The following is a 17,629-nucleotide window of genomic DNA, read 5'->3' on the forward strand; positions in this document are numbered from 1 at the left end:
GGGGGTTGCGGACTACGAGCCTACAAACGGCTAAACGGTAGGACGGCTCGTAGTCCGCAACCCCCATACACAATCTTACCCAACGAGGCATGTTATAGAAGTAAAGCATATTAATTTATACACGGTGGCTAAAAAATATTGCATTCCCGTTGCCAGGGAGGTTTTCGGATTATACTGAGCAACTTTTACTATGGCAACAACCCCGAAATCTCGGGAAAAAATTACCCTCCCATAGAAAATGGGCCAGCCAAAATGTATGAATCAGCCAATTTTGTATTTACGAAGTAATAGAAATACGATAAAAATATTGATTTAATTATTACTTCAATTAACCGAAAGACACTTAATCACAAACATTTTACTCCTACATAGTTGCACATTATGCTGTTCAATATAACACTACATTATAAAGCTACATTTTTTGTCTATATTATTATAAGGACGGCAACGGCGGCGTATGGTGTGTGGACACAGAAATCGACAAGATAGAATGCGCCCACCGAAAGGTATACACGAGTCATGCGGGAGGCGTCGTGGCTATGGCGCCGCTCCGTGGTCACCCTGTTCTTGTGACGGCTGGGGAAGATGGCGCCCTACACGCCTACAGGTACTGATTACATAGATACTGATATGCCGCTAGAAAGTTTCCAAATACCAGAAAAAAATCCGCAGCTCTAAATCTTACTTATAATAATATCCTTTCGTCTAAGAAGAGGACCCTAGGAGCCCCCATCATCTGCACTATTTTGAACTTGATACTTGATAGCAGTATCAGATAGAACAGTTTAAAAGCGAATTTTTAAAAGACCACACAGGAAGAGATAGCTTATAAATTGTAACAAAATCCAAACATTGAATTGGTATCATTTTCCTTAAAAAGAATTTTGTACATTATCCACAGCACGGAGAGCCATACTCTGCTAGCCAGATACGTCTTTCTAAAGCCTGTGACCTGCATGTTCTATCCTCCCGTCGATGTAAGTTTGTGAGAATTATAATCTTTTGGTCGTATAAGCTTTTGCTTCAATTCAACCGTTTAAAGACTTTATTGATGTCAATATTTCAATAGAATAGTGTTCGAACGTACGATCAATATTCATTTATTCTTTCGTTTTACAGCCCATGTAGGCTTCTCGCAGCATGAGGTTAAGGGCTCATTTAGACGATGTGAGAACTCGCATGCGAGTTTCATTACATTGTGGTTTTCGATCGGTCGGGTCGGTTGAATTGACCGTAACCAAAAGTCTGCAATGTAACTAAATTCGCATGCGAGTTCACGCGTCGTCTAAATCAGCCCTAAGCCACCAAAATGTCTTCTTATTTAATCAGGTAGACCCAACATCCCGAATAATCATGCTGGGTTTCGAAGACGGTATCATGCGCACGCTGCTGATGCACCCGGAGAGATTGGAGTCAGTCACCAGCCAGATCAATATAAACGTGCATTCCTCTCTCACCATCCATAGTGACACCTCGCTGCACCCTGACGTCATCGACTTGATCTCGGTAAATATATTACGAGAATCACCATCCACTACCAGATAGGAAATATCTATTTTAAATTAAATTATGCGGCCAATTTCATGTCTCTCGGCGATGCCTATTTCAGTGCTTCTAAATTTTGTGTAAGAGTATTCATTTTGAATGATTTCAGCTGCTAAAGCCACATTCGAAAGCCATAAACCAAATATCGATAAACAACCAGCGGACGTTGTTGGTGACTTGCTCTAAGGACGAGACTATATTTATGTACAAACTCAATCTGGGCACGCCATTCACTCTGGAAAGACTGGGGCTCATCAACACACCGAACAATATTGTGTATATGACTTGGAAACCGGAAGAGGTATTGAACACTTTAAAAATTAGTTTTGATATCATCGTGTTTGGGGTCATAGTTTATAGGAACATTTTATAATTTATAATATAAATCATATATTTAATTAAACATGAAAATTTTAGGAATACGTGCTGCTGCTTTGCGGTCAAGTGGGATTTATTATGGAAGCTGTGCTTCCACAGGTCGAAGTGCGAAAATACACAGAAATTACCACATTCAAACTGGATTTTGTTTCCTATAAGGAGATTCTCGTGAAGAAACAATAGTAAGTCCACCAAAAGTAAAGATCAACAAAGAAGATATTGAGAAAAGAAATATTATGTATTTATTTAGCGCTTATGATTGTGCAGTGGTAGGTGTAAATTGCGTTAGTGTTTTGTTTGACAAAAGAAAAAGATTTTTCAGTGGTGCCAGAGTAACAGTCTCCAACTAAGTATGGTATCGCGGATCAAGACTGTTGAGAAAGTGGCGTACGATGGTTTATTTTGATCTTTGGAGGACGTAGCCCGGCTGATATGTATATCGATAGTTACAGATACCTATACTCGAAACCACAGCGTCTGCATGGATGGCCGTAGACATTTTTTTGGTTTCGTGTCATTTTAATAATTTCTTGGCAGTATGCGCCATCGCCCTTTCCCCGAGGAAGAAGATCTAGCCAGCATCGACGAAGAGGCTCTGAAGGCTAAGGAAGAAGCCGCAGCCACCAAGGACGACGAAGAGGAAGAGTGGATTGGGGAAATACAGCTAAGTAAGTTATTCGTGAAACATAGAATATCTTGTGAAACTGATTGTCTTGGGTCTTAATTTCTTACTTACGTATCATTGCATGTTTTCTGTCCGTTCCCCAACAGAAGTAAAGTCTAAATTAAATCTTTGATTTGACACCTAGATCATAAATTGTATAGAAATATTAATTTATTTCTATTCTTGTATTTATTTGTTATATATCTTTACAACTTGGGTGAATTTAGTTAGGCATAATACACTTATGCAAAGCATTGTAAAATGAGTAGGTACCTATAATTATCGTGGTTTCAAAAATTGTACAGTAGTAGTAGTAGTAGTAGTAGTAATCACTTTATTGTACACAACACAGCTTTACAAAAATAAATTACAGTAATGGAAGTACAAAGGCGAACTTATCCCTATAAGGGATCTCTTCCAGCTAACCTTCGATTAGATGAGAGGAAAACTCCAGTCAGGTCAGATAGACAAACTTACGGGATGTACAGTAATATTTAGAACAGTTACAGTATCTTTCCTTCCTTGTCACACATTCTAGTGGAAAGCGAAAGCATGCTAGGAACCACGATCACCTGGGCCGAGTACTGCGACGAAGGTATATGGGTAGTTCAGAAAGGGACCGGTGCGTTGTTGCTGGTGAAGCCTGGTGCGAACAAGATCCTAAAATACGGCCCTATACCAGGCGCCTGGTGTGACGACATTACGGCGTTGCAGTTTGTGTAAGTTTCATTTCAGTTAGTTCAACTTGCACTTTCGTAAAATTATTGAGTCTCATAGTCGCCGAAAGCGTGTCAATTTCGCGTGCGCAGTCAACAGCCAGAGTACATTCAGCAGCAGAAGTTGCTAAGCGGGCCATATGTTCAAAATGATCTTGACGCGACTTTATTGTTAAGAGAACGAGAGCGTGTCTAGGTAATTTTGAACACTTCACCCGCTTAGCAAGTTCTGCTGCTGACTATACCTATTTCAAAGGTGGAAGTTTTATCGTCTCAAAAAAGGCAAAGACAGTCAATTTAAGGAAAAAGCCCCTTCGGCTCAGGAAAGCCGAAATTATACCAAGTAAATACCTACTGATGACGTTCATATATTACGAATTATTTTTTGCAGCTGCGATAATCGTTACTTGATAATAGGAACAAATACAGGCTACGTTCGAGTACTAAGAATGCCCACAGAGGAGGAAGATTCAGAGGAGCATCATTACATGAAATGGATCACCGCTATGCAGAGACTGCTTAAGGAACTCAAAGGCAGGCGTTTGGCTAAAGAAGAGGTAAGTATATTATTATAACTAACATTATTATCATTTTCATCACTTATGCACACTATATTATTAATACTAGATCTGATATACCTATTTCCTTAGGTAGTAAACTAATAGACAATATTATGTTATGCACTTTTATTTTACTTATATCGAAAGTGGCTAGCAGTCTTTTTTTATACCTATGTCTGAATAAATAAGATAGTTGGGTACCTACCTACGAGTACGCACGCTTATATCTAAGGAACTGATGAATTAATATACATACCTACATTTTTTAGACAAAGGCTAAATTCACAATCATCATTATTTAGTATTATAGATATCATCTGTGGTATCTTATTACTTATTTCTAATGGGCGGATAAAGGATGCAATATTGCAATACCTATACGTCAAAATCATGCTGTCTTATTTTAACCAATTTTAATTACGTTTATCGTTTGACATGATTTTGACGTAGGTATATTGCATCCGTCGTCCGCCCATTAGGTACTTATTTCCCTGTGTCCACCCCAGCAAGCTCTTAGATTTTTTTTATCAACATCAGTAAAACGAACAGGTTTCCAATCAATCTTCATATTACTTTTACTTATATTTATATTTGTTATGTTTCGTCTCTGTTTTGATGCTGCCGCAAACTCGTTTTTACCTTTTTCAGCAACAACCCACGCCACGCATCGACTTTATAGATCATTACTATCTGCCGATGCATGATCGGTACACTGGAGCCATCACCTGTCTGGCCTTTAGTTCGGATGGAAAGTAAGGATTTCAAATTTATTCATTTACAGTTTTCTCTAGACTCACCTCAATCGTCCTCTGCCTCAGATTTGTCATAAAGTTACCACACGGGATATGTTATGCCATTTAGGGATCCTGCTAAATTGGAAATTCTATAGCGTAAAAGGCTTGCTACACGGTCGCCGACAAGCCCCCAGACCGCGTGGCCTTGGCCGGTCCCGGACCGTGTAGACAGTTGTTACCAACAAAATTTGACCAAAACTGACCAAGGACAGACCAAGGTCAGACGGTTAGAAGGCTTGTCGACGACCGTGTAGCAAGCCTTTAAGTATTGAACCAACAATTTAGCTATAAATGGCTCAACACTTGCGGAGCGTGATGGTACATCGAAGTATCCTTGGTGATATTTAGTGGTTGTAACGGTAGTCTACTATCACGTGTAGTTTTGGGACTAAGTATGACGCGAACTGTTCTCCCTCTACTAGCTTGCACAACTTTTTTAGGGTTCCGTACCCAAAGGGTAAAACGGGACCCTATTACTAAGACTTCGCTGTCCGTCCGTCCGTCCGTCCGTCCGTCCGTCTGTCCGTCCGTCCGTCCGTCTGTCACCAGGCTGTATCTCACGAACCGTGATAGCTAGACAGTTGAAATTTTCACAGATGATGTATTTCTGTTGCCGCTATAACAACAAATACTAAAAACAGAATAAAATAAAGATTTAAATGGGGCTCCCATACAACAAACGTAATTTTTGACCAAAGTTAAACAACGTCGGGAGTGGTCAGTACTTGGATGGGTGACCGTTTTTTTTGCTTTATTTTTGTTTTTTTTTTGCATTATGGTACGGAACCCTTCGTGCGCGAGTCCGACTCGCACTTGCCCGGTTTTTTTTAATGGTGATAATGGAACAGACGTCGAAGGGTATTGAGGTCGCGTTGAGTTCACCACCAAAATTTTTTTCATTTATATCCGTTGTATTTGGCATTCCCACTGTAAAAAAATGGGTGATTTTACTCGTACCTATCCCCCTGCCCCATCGTCATCATTCGTGACATTTTTCTGATCATCTAGGCACTGGTCCCACCGCGAGCTAGTAAGCTATGAGCTATCGGCTATAAACACGAACAAAAGATAAGCACTCCCGTGTAAATAAAAGAGACACGGCGATATTTATAGCTCACCGCTCGGCGAGTAACTATAAATATCGCCGTGTCTCTTTTATTTACACGGGAATGCTTATCTTTTGTTCGTGTTTATAGCCGATAGCTCATAGCTTACTAGCTCGCGGTGGGACCAGTGCCCTAGACATGCCGCAGCGTGTCTAGCCAAGTTCAAAGAAAAAGAATTGGCGACGCGGCAACCGTGTGTAATGTTATAACCGATTACATGACGATTCTTATCTTGCATTGTAGCACATTATTTAAGTGCTGTATTTTCGCAACTGACTGACTTAGTTATTTCAGACGATTTTATACTTGCGGTGCTGATGGCAATATTTTCTCCTACATCATCAACTTCTCCGAACCACTGTTGCCAGAACTAGAACTACCACCTGTTCCAGAGATGCCGGTATGATAGATTATATGTTGAAATAATTTGATATAACTCCACAAAAAAAGCTATTTTAGATTTATCACATTTAGACATTTATCATAGGATCAGAGGGCCTATCGCAAAACTCGAAGATCTATATTTCGTTATCTGACTCTTTATTATTCTTGCATACTCGAGCGATAAGAGAGGCTGATAACGAATTTCATTTTCCGTGATAAACCCTCTGGCATCTCTGCATCATAGAATTCATAGAACTTGAAAGAATTTGGTTTAAGAATTATTAACAGATTTTTATTGCTGTAGAAAACCGAGAAAGTAAAGGAGCCAAGCACCATCGACGGTGAACTGATGTCGCATGAGCAGCTGAAGCAGAAAGAGGAATACGACAAGATGATGGCGATCGCCAACGCACACAAGAAACGAGTGCGGGGCCAGCTGGCTGAACTCGCGTTTGAGTACAGCAAGCTCATCAAGTCGTATGTATTGCTTAAATCCCAATAAAAACATAAATGTGAAATGAGAGTCAAGTTCAATATTAAGAATATGATGGTTTAATTAATTGTTGACTCGCCGACAAAAGAATAGAGATCTATACGGGTGACAAATTCTGTACTGTGTAGTAAATCCCGAAATTATAAAGAATTAGACTTGGCTAGTGTTTACCAACAAACAAACATTTGGCTAATTTTAATTAAAAATAACATAGACATAACGTAAAGCAACAAAATGCTTTGCGTCTTTCCGACAATGGTATAGTAGAAATTTTCTAAGTAGACGATTTTTTTTTGCTTAAACCCTAATCTGTTAACAAAAGCATTATTTCTTTTATGCAGCGTGGTTAGCTACCGAATCCATCACGACTAAATAAAAAAAAAGCCCGTTTAAAAAGAAATTTTACCATCCCATTCAAATGGTCCAAATTCATAAAGCGATCTAGATGAATATTTACACAACCCATGTTACAGTAACAAGCTCCTACCAGTATCACAACAAATCGACGTCACTCTGGACCCGAGGCCCCTAGTGGTGCAGGAGAACGAATTAGAAGCGGCTAAAGCCCTAACCATCAGAAAACTGGCGCACCAACTAGAAGCTTCGGACCTGGGTTATAAGAAGATGCACTCACGGAATATCATACAGTTGGACGTCTTTCCTTTTATTTTAAAGGCCATCAGGTTAGATTTTCTCAATAAAAGTAAATAAACTTAAGCCCGATTTAGACGATGCGAGAACTCGCATGCGAGTTTCATACCGATGCAGGTTTTGATTAGTCAGTTGAATTTTGCGTAATCCACAGTCCGCAATGTAACTAAAATCGCATGCGAGTTCGCGCGGCGTCTAAATCAGCCCTTAGATTTAAATAAAATATGTTAATTTCGAAGAAGAGGGGAGAGGCCTTTGCCCAGCAGTGGGACACAATAGGCTCGTAATAATAATAATAATTTCGAAGATAATTAACTATCAAATTATTTATCAATTCGAGAGTTGCGATTCAGAGTTCAATGACATGCTATTGAGTTCAGGGAATCGCTTATTCCTACAGTGTTTCGACTGCATCGTATTTAATTTTCTTCAGCAGTTTTATTATTTAAATAGGTTCAGCAAACAATTTATTTTGACCCAAACAGAGCAATAATTATCCATTTGGCATCAAGTCTTCATACTTGTTTTAACATTTAATTATTCTATTTATTTTAGAGACCCTGAAGTCATTATAAGACCGCTGAGGCAGAAGAATTTGTCTGGAGATTTTTACGCGCAACTCGATGAAGTCTATAAGATGATGGCTGAAGCTGCTTTGCGAGGGAGGTATAAATCGGAAATACTTTTAAACATATACATATTCGTATTCTTAAAGGTCATGGATTATATGGTAGTGAGTTTGAAAGAAAGTGCGATGTTCTTGTCATTTTTAGGGTTCCGTACCCAAAGGGTAAAACGGGACCCTATTACAAAGACTTCGCTGTCCGTCCGTCCGTCCGTCCGTCCGTCTGTCCCCAGGCTGTATCTCACGAACCGTGATAGCTAGACAGTTGAAATTTTCACAGATGATGTATTTCTGTTGCCGCTATAACAACAAATACTAAAAACAGAATAAAATAAAGATTTAAATGGGGCTCCCATACAACAAACGTGATTTTTGACCAAAGTTAAGCAACGTCGGGAGTGGTCAGTACTTGGATGGGTGACCGTTTTTTTTTTGCTTTTTTGTTTTTTTTTACATTATGGTATGGAACCCTTCGTGCGCGAGGCCGGCTCGCACTTTCCCGGTTTTTATATTCCGCCTTAATTATTTCACGCAAACAAGGAATCAGAACGTTTTGGAACTCGATGACTCAAAACCGATGTAAGTACAACATAGGTTTGAGCATAAACAAATTAAACGATATGAATACTCATAATATAAATGCTTTCCCTATTTTTGCTGGCGCATAAAAATCACGCTTTAGGTACCACTCTGAAGTCATGGTGCGCTAACATCGGAATGCTATTTTGCTAATTATGCTTAATCAGAGGTTGACAACTCACTCGACCGTAACTACCCAATGTGCCTCCCTTTTCAAAGAAAGCAAAAGATACCGAAGATTATTTTCTCAAATACGTCCGTGTGAGTTGACGCTGTACCTATATCTTTCCCTGTTTAGTTTCTTTCGAGTCTAATAAGTAATAACTTATATTACTAAACACAGGCGAACAGAATCAGTATCCCGCCGCGCTCCTCCCCGCCGGATGTCGATGGCAAAGCCTAGACTGGCTTCTTTTCTTCTTGGATTGCCTCCAAAATACCCGCATCCACTGAAGAAAGCGCTACGCAACTACCACCAGCGCTTGAACAGACATCACCTTCAGTTTATCGAAGTAAGTTACAGATAGTGTAGTACTTAATCTTCGTAAATGAGATTCCATTTATAAAAAATAGACCCAAAATCAAATGTAAGGGGTACACACCGAGCTGATGCCCGTGTCATGGGACGCACGCATAGGGAGCAGGTGTAAATACTATTAAGATTTGATAAAATCTAAAAGTTAACTTAGGCTCGGTGAAAGCGATGGACTAAAATAAATAATGGACTATGGAATAAACCACCGTACACCTGCCTAATAAAACGGTATGTAATTTTACTTTCGCCAGATGGCAACTTGCCCCTACAAGATAGGTTTCCACAAAAAGCGACTAGGAGAAAAAGGAAACGATTACCATAAACCTGCCCTAACCAATCGTCTGTGTTCCCAGCAGCCAAATCAAATGTGAAAATGCTGTGGATTGCCTATGTAAATTCGTAAGAAAATATTTCAAATATTTGAAATCCTGGTCATGGCACCAAGTCAAAGGACTAACTACTTTGCCAGCTACTGAGGCATAAAATTGTTTTGATGAGATGAGACATTTCATTTGACTGTTTCAGTGGCAAACCCATCTTTCCCGCAAGCCCGATCCAAACGCCATGCCCCCAGGGGCAGAAGCTGCTCTCAAGGAAGCGGAGGCAACAATCGGCAACCGAGTGCTGAAGACTCATCCCGACTATGTGGCGCCTCCGGGACATAACACTCAGTTGCGCGTATGCCTGCTTAGAAAAGAGGTAAGAGTCAATAAACTAAAATAGATAACATACCATAAAAAAACATATGTACAACCGAATTTAAAAGGAGGAGGCTTTTTGAGTTTTGAAAGTATGTAGGTTAATAAATAAAATAAAATTACCTACTCGTAAGTAAATAAAAAGTAACTAACTTTTAATACAAAAGAAAACATTTAATAATATCATGTGGTTTTTCCCTAGTTAGGCTAAGGTCTAATACCTAATGGCGTTGGCAAATGTCAAAGATTTGATCGGTTGCGCTACTTTTTCCAGTAAACTATATTTATTGGTGTGAGTACCTACGTCTCATCAGTTATGACTAATAATGCCAATAACCTTTTTTACCTCAGATATACGACACCAAGCACGCGTTCAACGAAAAAGTGGTAGAGCTGCGTAATCACAAGGTCCATCTTGTGAATTACATGACGAAAATCGGCGAGCGGCTGGCTGAAATACGACTCGAAATCCCACCGAAAATGGTGCGCCCTCCACCCGCGATTCCCACTATTGATGAAGAGCTGGAATTCCCAGAGAAGAATTTAGAGGTAATTTTGTATGGAGTCATGTCTCCAAGCGGTTTTATTTATTCTCTATCTCCAACGTCCGAACTTGAACGACTTTTTTGAAGCGCCCGATCCATAACGCTATTTGACGTAGATGGAAGATTCCTTATCGTCGGTGCGAATAAATAAATCGCTATGTGTTTTTTTACGATTTTTTTGATTTTGGCATATTTGAATTCCTTTTTAAATTTCCCGTCGACCCACATAAATATTTTTATTATATCTTTATTAGTTTTGAAAATAAAAATTCCGCTATGTGAACACAGAACAACATTTGTCCAAAAAAATTACAGAACATAGAAACAAAAAAATAGCTATGTGATTTTTTAGCACATAACGATATTAAATGCCTTGTTTTCCGTCGAGGGTGATGGCGATAATGTTGCACATGGCGATTTATTGTAGAATGGATTACCTGACATACACCCTAAAATCCGCTATGTATCATCTTTCGTACTATGTTACTTTGGCAACAAATCGCTATGTGTACAAACTTCACACATGACGATTTTAATGAACCAAATTTAAGTCGCTATGTAGCAAAATTTGGTTAAAATAATAATATTGTATATAAATCTGTTTATTTTCTTCACGAGATCATGTAAAAATCATTGATCTATCAGAAAAAAAATACAGGCGCAACAAATATATTACAAACAGGAAAATAAACAGTTATTTTTGTCTCCTGAAAAGTAGCTTAAAAGAACATGGCGATTTTTTTATTCGCACCGACGTTACGTTATGTCTAAGTATTGCAACACGTTTAAATTAAAAAGTGTAATTTTTCCTTTCTCCTTTTTTTAAGCAAAAAGGTCGAAGCATCTGGCAGATTACTTTTTTATACTTTTTATGTGAATAAAATGTAATATTCTTTATTTTATCCGGACATGTCACTTCTAGGTAAAACCAGAGGTAAAACTCTCCACAGCCAGAGAAAGGACCAGGTCTAGAGCTCCGTCAAAAGGTCCCTCCTTGACCTACCCGCAACCTCGAATTCGTCAGCCAAGAGTTGCCAGATTCATTCCTCTTGCCGGTTAGTCGAATTTATGTATTTCATACATTTCTATACAAAAAATTGGTGAGATTAAAGCCACACGACTTGAAGCCACTGGAGAGGGTGGGAGAGGATCGAGCTGTGAAAAGAGCATATGTGGGTCACCTGAGTCGAAAACGTCCATCCAAGAGTCCCAGATAAGTACCGCGCGAGTGACGAAGATATCGTCTTGGGTCGTCCCATTCGTTTTTGTCAAGTTCTTAAATTAGTCCTATTCTGCTTTCGTCACCCATTATACATTCGTCACAATCGTCGGTGGCTTTCAATGTAGAATACGTGACGAAAGCAGAATAGGACTAATTTAAGAACTTGACGAAAAACGAATGGGACGACCCAAGACGATACCGTGACGAAGCCCTAAAAGATCAGTCCGCCCTCGGAGTACCCAACTGGGAACCTACAATTGTGGCGCAGAATAGAGAATAGGGGCGTTCTCTTATGTCAGATCCACAAAATACATGAAGGTCATAAATTACTAGAACATATAACAGTAGGTACATACACGTATCCGCTTTATGAACCCATTTCTCGGTTTTTTCATGTGTGGCTTTCCAGCACATAAGGGCCTTATGCTTCAAGTGCAATGAGGTCCTTTTTACAGACATTCAGATGCACATGACGCATAAGGACCCTTCTATCATGGAAAGCCACATTTAAACTTGAAATACCAATTGCAGAAAATTTCGTACGTGTCTGTCTAAAATTCAAAATCATATCAAAACCGAAATCGGTACATTTAAGCAATTACCATTTTTTGCAGAAACGCGCCCTCTCGCAGCATCTTGGGAAATTTTCAAACCAAGACAAGATATGGAATCTACACCGATGGAGGTGGAAATAAGGGAAAGGCGCATCGAAAGGTCAATTTTACATATAATTATGGTCCCAGTGATAGCTCTATAAGAACGTTTGAAACGTTTCTTTGTATTTCGTTATACTTACGTATACTTTTCATTATCATTAATTGCCTCATGGCTCATGGCAACGTTATTAGATATTAGGAATTCGTTGAACATCAGTTTTGTGGTAGGTAATTTCCAATTTCATTACAAATGGTTGCGAGACAGACCATCAGGCGATCCATCTGCTCGTTTACCGCCTATAGGGAACGTGTGCGTTGGAGGGCCTGTCATCTTGTAGCTTGAATGGGAAACTTATGTGCACGCGTACATTGCCAAAGCAAGTGCTATCTATCGTTCTCGTAGGTACGTTTCGTGGGCTACATCGGAAGCATAAACGACACATTTACGCTTCGCGCCAAAAATCTGACGTCTCCTATGCTGCCCCTATCGTTCATGCACAGGGCCTATATCATGAAAAAAGGTCGTTATTATCTACTAAGTACTTACCTACTGATACTAATAGGACAGAATGGAAAAAAATACTCATTAACTCAATTTAGCATACAAATTCAACCAGGCACCTGTACGAGCAAGACATGCTGCTCGCAGACGCAGAGGCGGCGGTCCAGAAGTTCGACTCCCGACTGAGGCAGCTGCAGCGCGAACGAATCAGGGTCCAGGAGAAGAATCAACTCCTGGAACTGACGTTGTGTCAGCTCCACAGGGAGATGAATGTGCTCAACCGGTTTGAGGCTCATGAGGATAGGTTGGCTGAGAGGGTCTACGTTAAACTGATGCAGGTGAGCATTTAAGTGTCCAAAACTCTCTATCTATATAGATGCAATAACATGTTTCGCGCAGCTACGCGTGGAAAAATACGACACAGCGCGCTGCTCGACTTGTTAAATTTTTCAGTCACTCCCGTTCCGTAAGTATTAACGCCTAGCAATGATAAAATTTATCATTGTTATCATACGCTTAAAATATTAATCCTTGATGCAAATTAACTTACCTAAACATATTAGGTACGTGCCGTCCAAGAAATGATAAAGGATTGCGAGCTACGTATAGAAGAGCATTTTGCCGAGAAAGAGAACCTAGATGCACTCTGCCAAGAGTTACAGAGGCAGTTCAAGAAACTGGTAGCGGATAATAAATTCGCAGACTTTCTGAGGAGAATCTTTAAGAAGAAGTACCGTCCGCCGCGGGAAAGGGGTGAAGATGGTGAGCTTCTTCACAATATTCACCTGATTTAAAATATCCTGTGGCTGTACAGTCGCCATCAGATATATCGGAGCAGCCAAGGTGTTCACAAATATCTGAACACGCCTCTATTGTCAAGGCGTTAGAGTGCGCGTTCAGATATTGTCAACACCTTGGCCGCTCCGATATATCTGATGGCGACTGTACCTAATCATGCTTGGTTTCCCTACATTTATTTTGTGAACCATATTTCTAATATCTATTACTCGTATATCTCAATAATTGTCTTATTGTATGAAACATACAAGAGTAACATCAACAATTAGCTTCCATCACAGAAACCCCTTAAGCCTTTAGTGTATTATGGTACTTTTTATCCGAGACTCCATATATTTTTTTAAAGAAAGGTCCCTATTGCATATGAAGCATCAAATACCTTTTCATCTCTAAGTATATTTATGTAATATATGTCAAATCGATCAACCATACCTTTAAACATATATTATTTTGTAGATTAGTATTACTATAGGCTTTGAGTAGGCACCCTTTCATTCCATTTTTAATTACTTACTTCTCCTTATATTAAAAATATAGCGTTCCTTTGTGATAAACGGCTTCTCTATCGAGATCTACGTATCACGAACTAATTCGTAGATTTCGTAAGACAACGGAAATTCATACAGATAAAGTAGTTTACCTAAGTATAATATCAACGAGTCTTCATTAATAATACAGAGTCCGAATCGGAATCTGAGTCCTCATCTTCAAGCGAGGATGAAGACGAGGGCAGTTTGGACAGCCGCGACATCGGACCCATACGGCTGGACCCCAACGTGTGCCCCGAGGGCTGCGACCCAGAGATCTACGAGAAGACCTATGAACTGAGGACCACTAGGTACAATCACCAAAACTTCTTTACTAGGGTGATGAAAGATTCTTTAACTCCTTGTTTTCTGTAACACGATCTGGGTAAAGACCAATGTATAATATACTTTTTTAAATGGAATAAATAAATAAAATCCTATAGTCCGCTTTTTTTAGCATTAGAAAGAACTTCGCAGAAGTAAGCTTGTGGTTCCAAATCCGGGACTTTTAGCGGTAATAATTTGAAGTAAATTATATGTATCGACCATGCTACATTAGATAATTCAATAATTATTAACAATTAAAGAGCCTGATAAAAACTGCACGCTTGCTTCTGTGGAGTTCTTTCTAACGCTAAAAAACCGAACTATATGTTTTGTACTCATTGCAGACATAGACATGAACAAGACATGATAGAGCAGGACCACTTAGTGGATTTGCTGCGAAAGGACATCGACGCCCACAACAAAGTGAAGCGCAAGCTGACTGTGCAGCTAGATAAAAGGAAGAGCGAACTGAGAGAGTTTATGGTATACATATCATGATGCTTTACCGATTTTGGCCACAACGGCTGTGTACTCCGGAGTAGGCAATTTTTAACTCGTGTGACAGAATGTAGCTGATCCACTCTTTGATCCCATGTTATACATACGTAGTGAGTAGCAGGTTCTAGGGATTTTCCGGATTCGTGGATATTACAAAATGAAACACTTCCTCTTTAATGTTAAATGAAATGAAATGAAATGAAAACATTTATTTTCAGGCAACTATTGGCCCATAGATAAATACCTTAAAACTAGCATACATATTAATACAAAATATATCTTAAAACTAAAAACAAAATTATGGCTGCGATGCAGTTCGCAACCCCGCACAGTTAAAGTAATCAGCCTCCACAAAAATCGATGGGGAATATCCATTGCAGATCCAACATTACAAGTAGGACCTTCTCACTGAAATCTATCTAAGCACTGACACTCTTACAGACTTTTTTTATATTATTAAAGTTTTCATGCTCCTCTTAAGCATAAGAAAATATTACAGCGGGATATATTTTGTTGTACAGTTGGAAAAACAAAGCTGCTTGAACGTAATCGACCAAGTGGTGATTCTCCGCTACGACCAGATCAGAGCTTCGGCTCTACGCGGCTGCTCGACTCCCGAGGGCCTGGCCAATACTGTCGTGTTCCCCGAAGCCGTTCTCATGAGGTTGAGGAACAGGGTCCTGGAACTGCAAGAGGAGATCAGGCTGCAGAAGCTGAGGCAGAAGTGAGTGACTCTATTATGTTGCATCTGATGCTTTCACGTGTATGTCTCTTGTATGTGTTGGAGCTTTAAGGATGATATTTAACAGCAAAAGTATGCAAGAAAACTTATTTTTTTTAGAATAAATCGCACACATCTATTCCGCATGAACATCGACATGAAAGCAATGGAGGCGCAAGCTGAAGAGATGAGGGCCGAGATGCGCGAAGTACTGACACACAAATTGGGGAAGCCGCGCAAAGTGGACAAGACGCTAGACGACCTGCTGCGCCAGATGGCCAGGAGGCACAAGTTTAATGCCTCGATGGGGGTTATCACTCAGGTTCTGCAGCAGCTGAGGAATTGGAGGGTAACTAGATCTTTGATTAGCTATGCTACTAGTTCACCAGTAGGTACTTCCAAGTATGTATTTATCTACTTATATATCGTAGCTTAGTACCCATAGTACTAGCTTTCCTTAGGTTAGGTGAATATGTGAATATTATCTCCAAATATTTATTTAAGTATTTGTCCATTTTAACACTGCCACAGATCACCTGACCTACGAAGGACATTTTTGCTGGTGGTTCATTCTCATGTAGCAGATTGGTATCGTCGGTCAGAACTTTTGTTTTTAATATTCTATCTACTTTGTTTGTAGGACCGTCACAGCAACATGGAGAAAAATTATCTAACGGCGATGAACGAATACTCGACGCGTCTCCGAGAGGCGGCAGCGTTGCAGTGCAACGTGTCGACCCAAAAGGTAGAATAAAAAAAAACAACTGTTTATTCTAAATAAAAAATACAATATTCACGGACGTCTGTCCTAAGCTACAATATAATAGATTGTTAGCTAAGTGGGAGGTGATAATAATTTATAATTTATTCTATAAATGATTTTAAACTACATTTTTGTTCAAGGCCGCATTCTTCACAGACATTCCACCGGTGTCGCTTAAGATGCGTCTCTGTTAACTTTTAATGATGCTAAAATACCGATTTAGAACTATTGATCTGCTTTCGGCTCATTCATAAAAATTCCGAAATAAAACTTGCGAATTTAATGTTGGTGGACTGCTCTTTCGCTGTTCATAAATACTTTAGTAATTGATTGTATCACGCGCGACATCGAATGACACTCTAGCTGCAACAACAGGCCAATGGTGAATGAATTCCTATAATGAATGAACAATTGTATGTTTTGGACGACAGCCGCCGCGGGGTGCCGGTGAGATGGCCGGTGACTATGAGCCTGAGGTGTACCGGCGCGATGTGGTGCGTTTGCGCATAGTGCGCGCGCAGCAGCTCGAACAAATCCAGGTAAAATCCTGCCTAACATATAATATTGACTACGACTGAAAACCCACACCTTCCTACCAATTAGGCGACACACATGTAACCATACAACCATTTCGATCTGTGAGCAGATAGAATTTGCAAATCAGTTTGCATAACGCGCATAGAAGACAGGTCAGATAAAGATTGATGTCTCTCGCTGCGGCAGATCATGGTATCAGTGTATGCTATGCCATCTTTATAGATACAATAAAATCCATTACGTTTGATTTGTAATTTAGTGTACAGAATTCATAAGTGCTTTCCGAGAACATACTCGTAAATACTAAATTGGACAGCTATCCTAACGCTGCGTCTTACGTAAGCGAACAACTCGCGAACGCGACGCGGCGTGGCGGGCCCAAGGCGTTCGTGTTCGCAACGAGATCGCCCACTTAGGACACTTCTATAGGTATCAAAGGATTGATTCAACCCGTGCCGCATCGCTTCGCTTCGCGTTCGCCTGTTGTTCGCCACGCTACGTAAAACCCTTGGACATTTGTCATCGTACCTACCAACCATTGAAAATGTTAATACAAATTTCGCATTATACAACAAGACACTCCGCGCTGAGGTCCATTCTCTGCGCCTGAAGCCGTTGTCTCCGCGCCCGCCTCTGCCGTCCGGCGCCCCTCCGCCGGACAGACGCGAACACATCTACCTGTTCATGGCGCCCCGAGCTATGGCCACACCTAGGAGGAAGTACTTCCCCATGTAAGTGTACTGCTAACAATACTTTATCCTTAAGTACCAAATCAGAGAAATCGTTCAATACATCATGTTGATCA

The 17,629-nt window shown here is 40.0% G+C and overlaps 1 protein-coding gene across 1 annotated transcript in view; it reads left to right on the forward strand.

The window, feature by feature from the left end:
- The window catches only part of LOC134679599 (cilia- and flagella-associated protein 44), a 47,708-nt gene that overhangs the window by 9,459 nt on the left and 20,620 nt on the right, over nucleotides 1-17,629 (forward strand). The window contains exons 9-36 of the mRNA XM_063538554.1: nucleotides 441-607; nucleotides 902-977; nucleotides 1,330-1,506; nucleotides 1,655-1,846; nucleotides 1,963-2,105; nucleotides 2,461-2,591; nucleotides 3,126-3,306; nucleotides 3,695-3,860; nucleotides 4,512-4,615; nucleotides 6,058-6,163; nucleotides 6,452-6,624; nucleotides 7,114-7,323; nucleotides 7,847-7,957; nucleotides 8,457-8,495; nucleotides 8,839-9,007; nucleotides 9,556-9,729; nucleotides 10,080-10,277; nucleotides 11,196-11,328; nucleotides 12,110-12,209; nucleotides 12,769-12,991; nucleotides 13,217-13,415; nucleotides 14,130-14,289; nucleotides 14,650-14,788; nucleotides 15,325-15,527; nucleotides 15,645-15,873; nucleotides 16,165-16,269; nucleotides 16,719-16,826; nucleotides 17,401-17,555. Coding sequence (XP_063394624.1) covers nucleotides 441-607; nucleotides 902-977; nucleotides 1,330-1,506; nucleotides 1,655-1,846; nucleotides 1,963-2,105; nucleotides 2,461-2,591; nucleotides 3,126-3,306; nucleotides 3,695-3,860; nucleotides 4,512-4,615; nucleotides 6,058-6,163; nucleotides 6,452-6,624; nucleotides 7,114-7,323; nucleotides 7,847-7,957; nucleotides 8,457-8,495; nucleotides 8,839-9,007; nucleotides 9,556-9,729; nucleotides 10,080-10,277; nucleotides 11,196-11,328; nucleotides 12,110-12,209; nucleotides 12,769-12,991; nucleotides 13,217-13,415; nucleotides 14,130-14,289; nucleotides 14,650-14,788; nucleotides 15,325-15,527; nucleotides 15,645-15,873; nucleotides 16,165-16,269; nucleotides 16,719-16,826; nucleotides 17,401-17,555 — 4,271 coding nt within the window. The remainder of the gene's footprint in view (nucleotides 1-440; nucleotides 608-901; nucleotides 978-1,329; nucleotides 1,507-1,654; nucleotides 1,847-1,962; nucleotides 2,106-2,460; nucleotides 2,592-3,125; nucleotides 3,307-3,694; nucleotides 3,861-4,511; nucleotides 4,616-6,057; nucleotides 6,164-6,451; nucleotides 6,625-7,113; nucleotides 7,324-7,846; nucleotides 7,958-8,456; nucleotides 8,496-8,838; nucleotides 9,008-9,555; nucleotides 9,730-10,079; nucleotides 10,278-11,195; nucleotides 11,329-12,109; nucleotides 12,210-12,768; nucleotides 12,992-13,216; nucleotides 13,416-14,129; nucleotides 14,290-14,649; nucleotides 14,789-15,324; nucleotides 15,528-15,644; nucleotides 15,874-16,164; nucleotides 16,270-16,718; nucleotides 16,827-17,400; nucleotides 17,556-17,629) is intronic.

Source organism: Cydia fagiglandana, chromosome 1, assembly GCF_963556715.1.
Source record: "Cydia fagiglandana chromosome 1, ilCydFagi1.1, whole genome shotgun sequence".
Classification (NCBI taxonomy): Eukaryota; Metazoa; Arthropoda; class Insecta; order Lepidoptera; family Tortricidae; genus Cydia; species Cydia fagiglandana.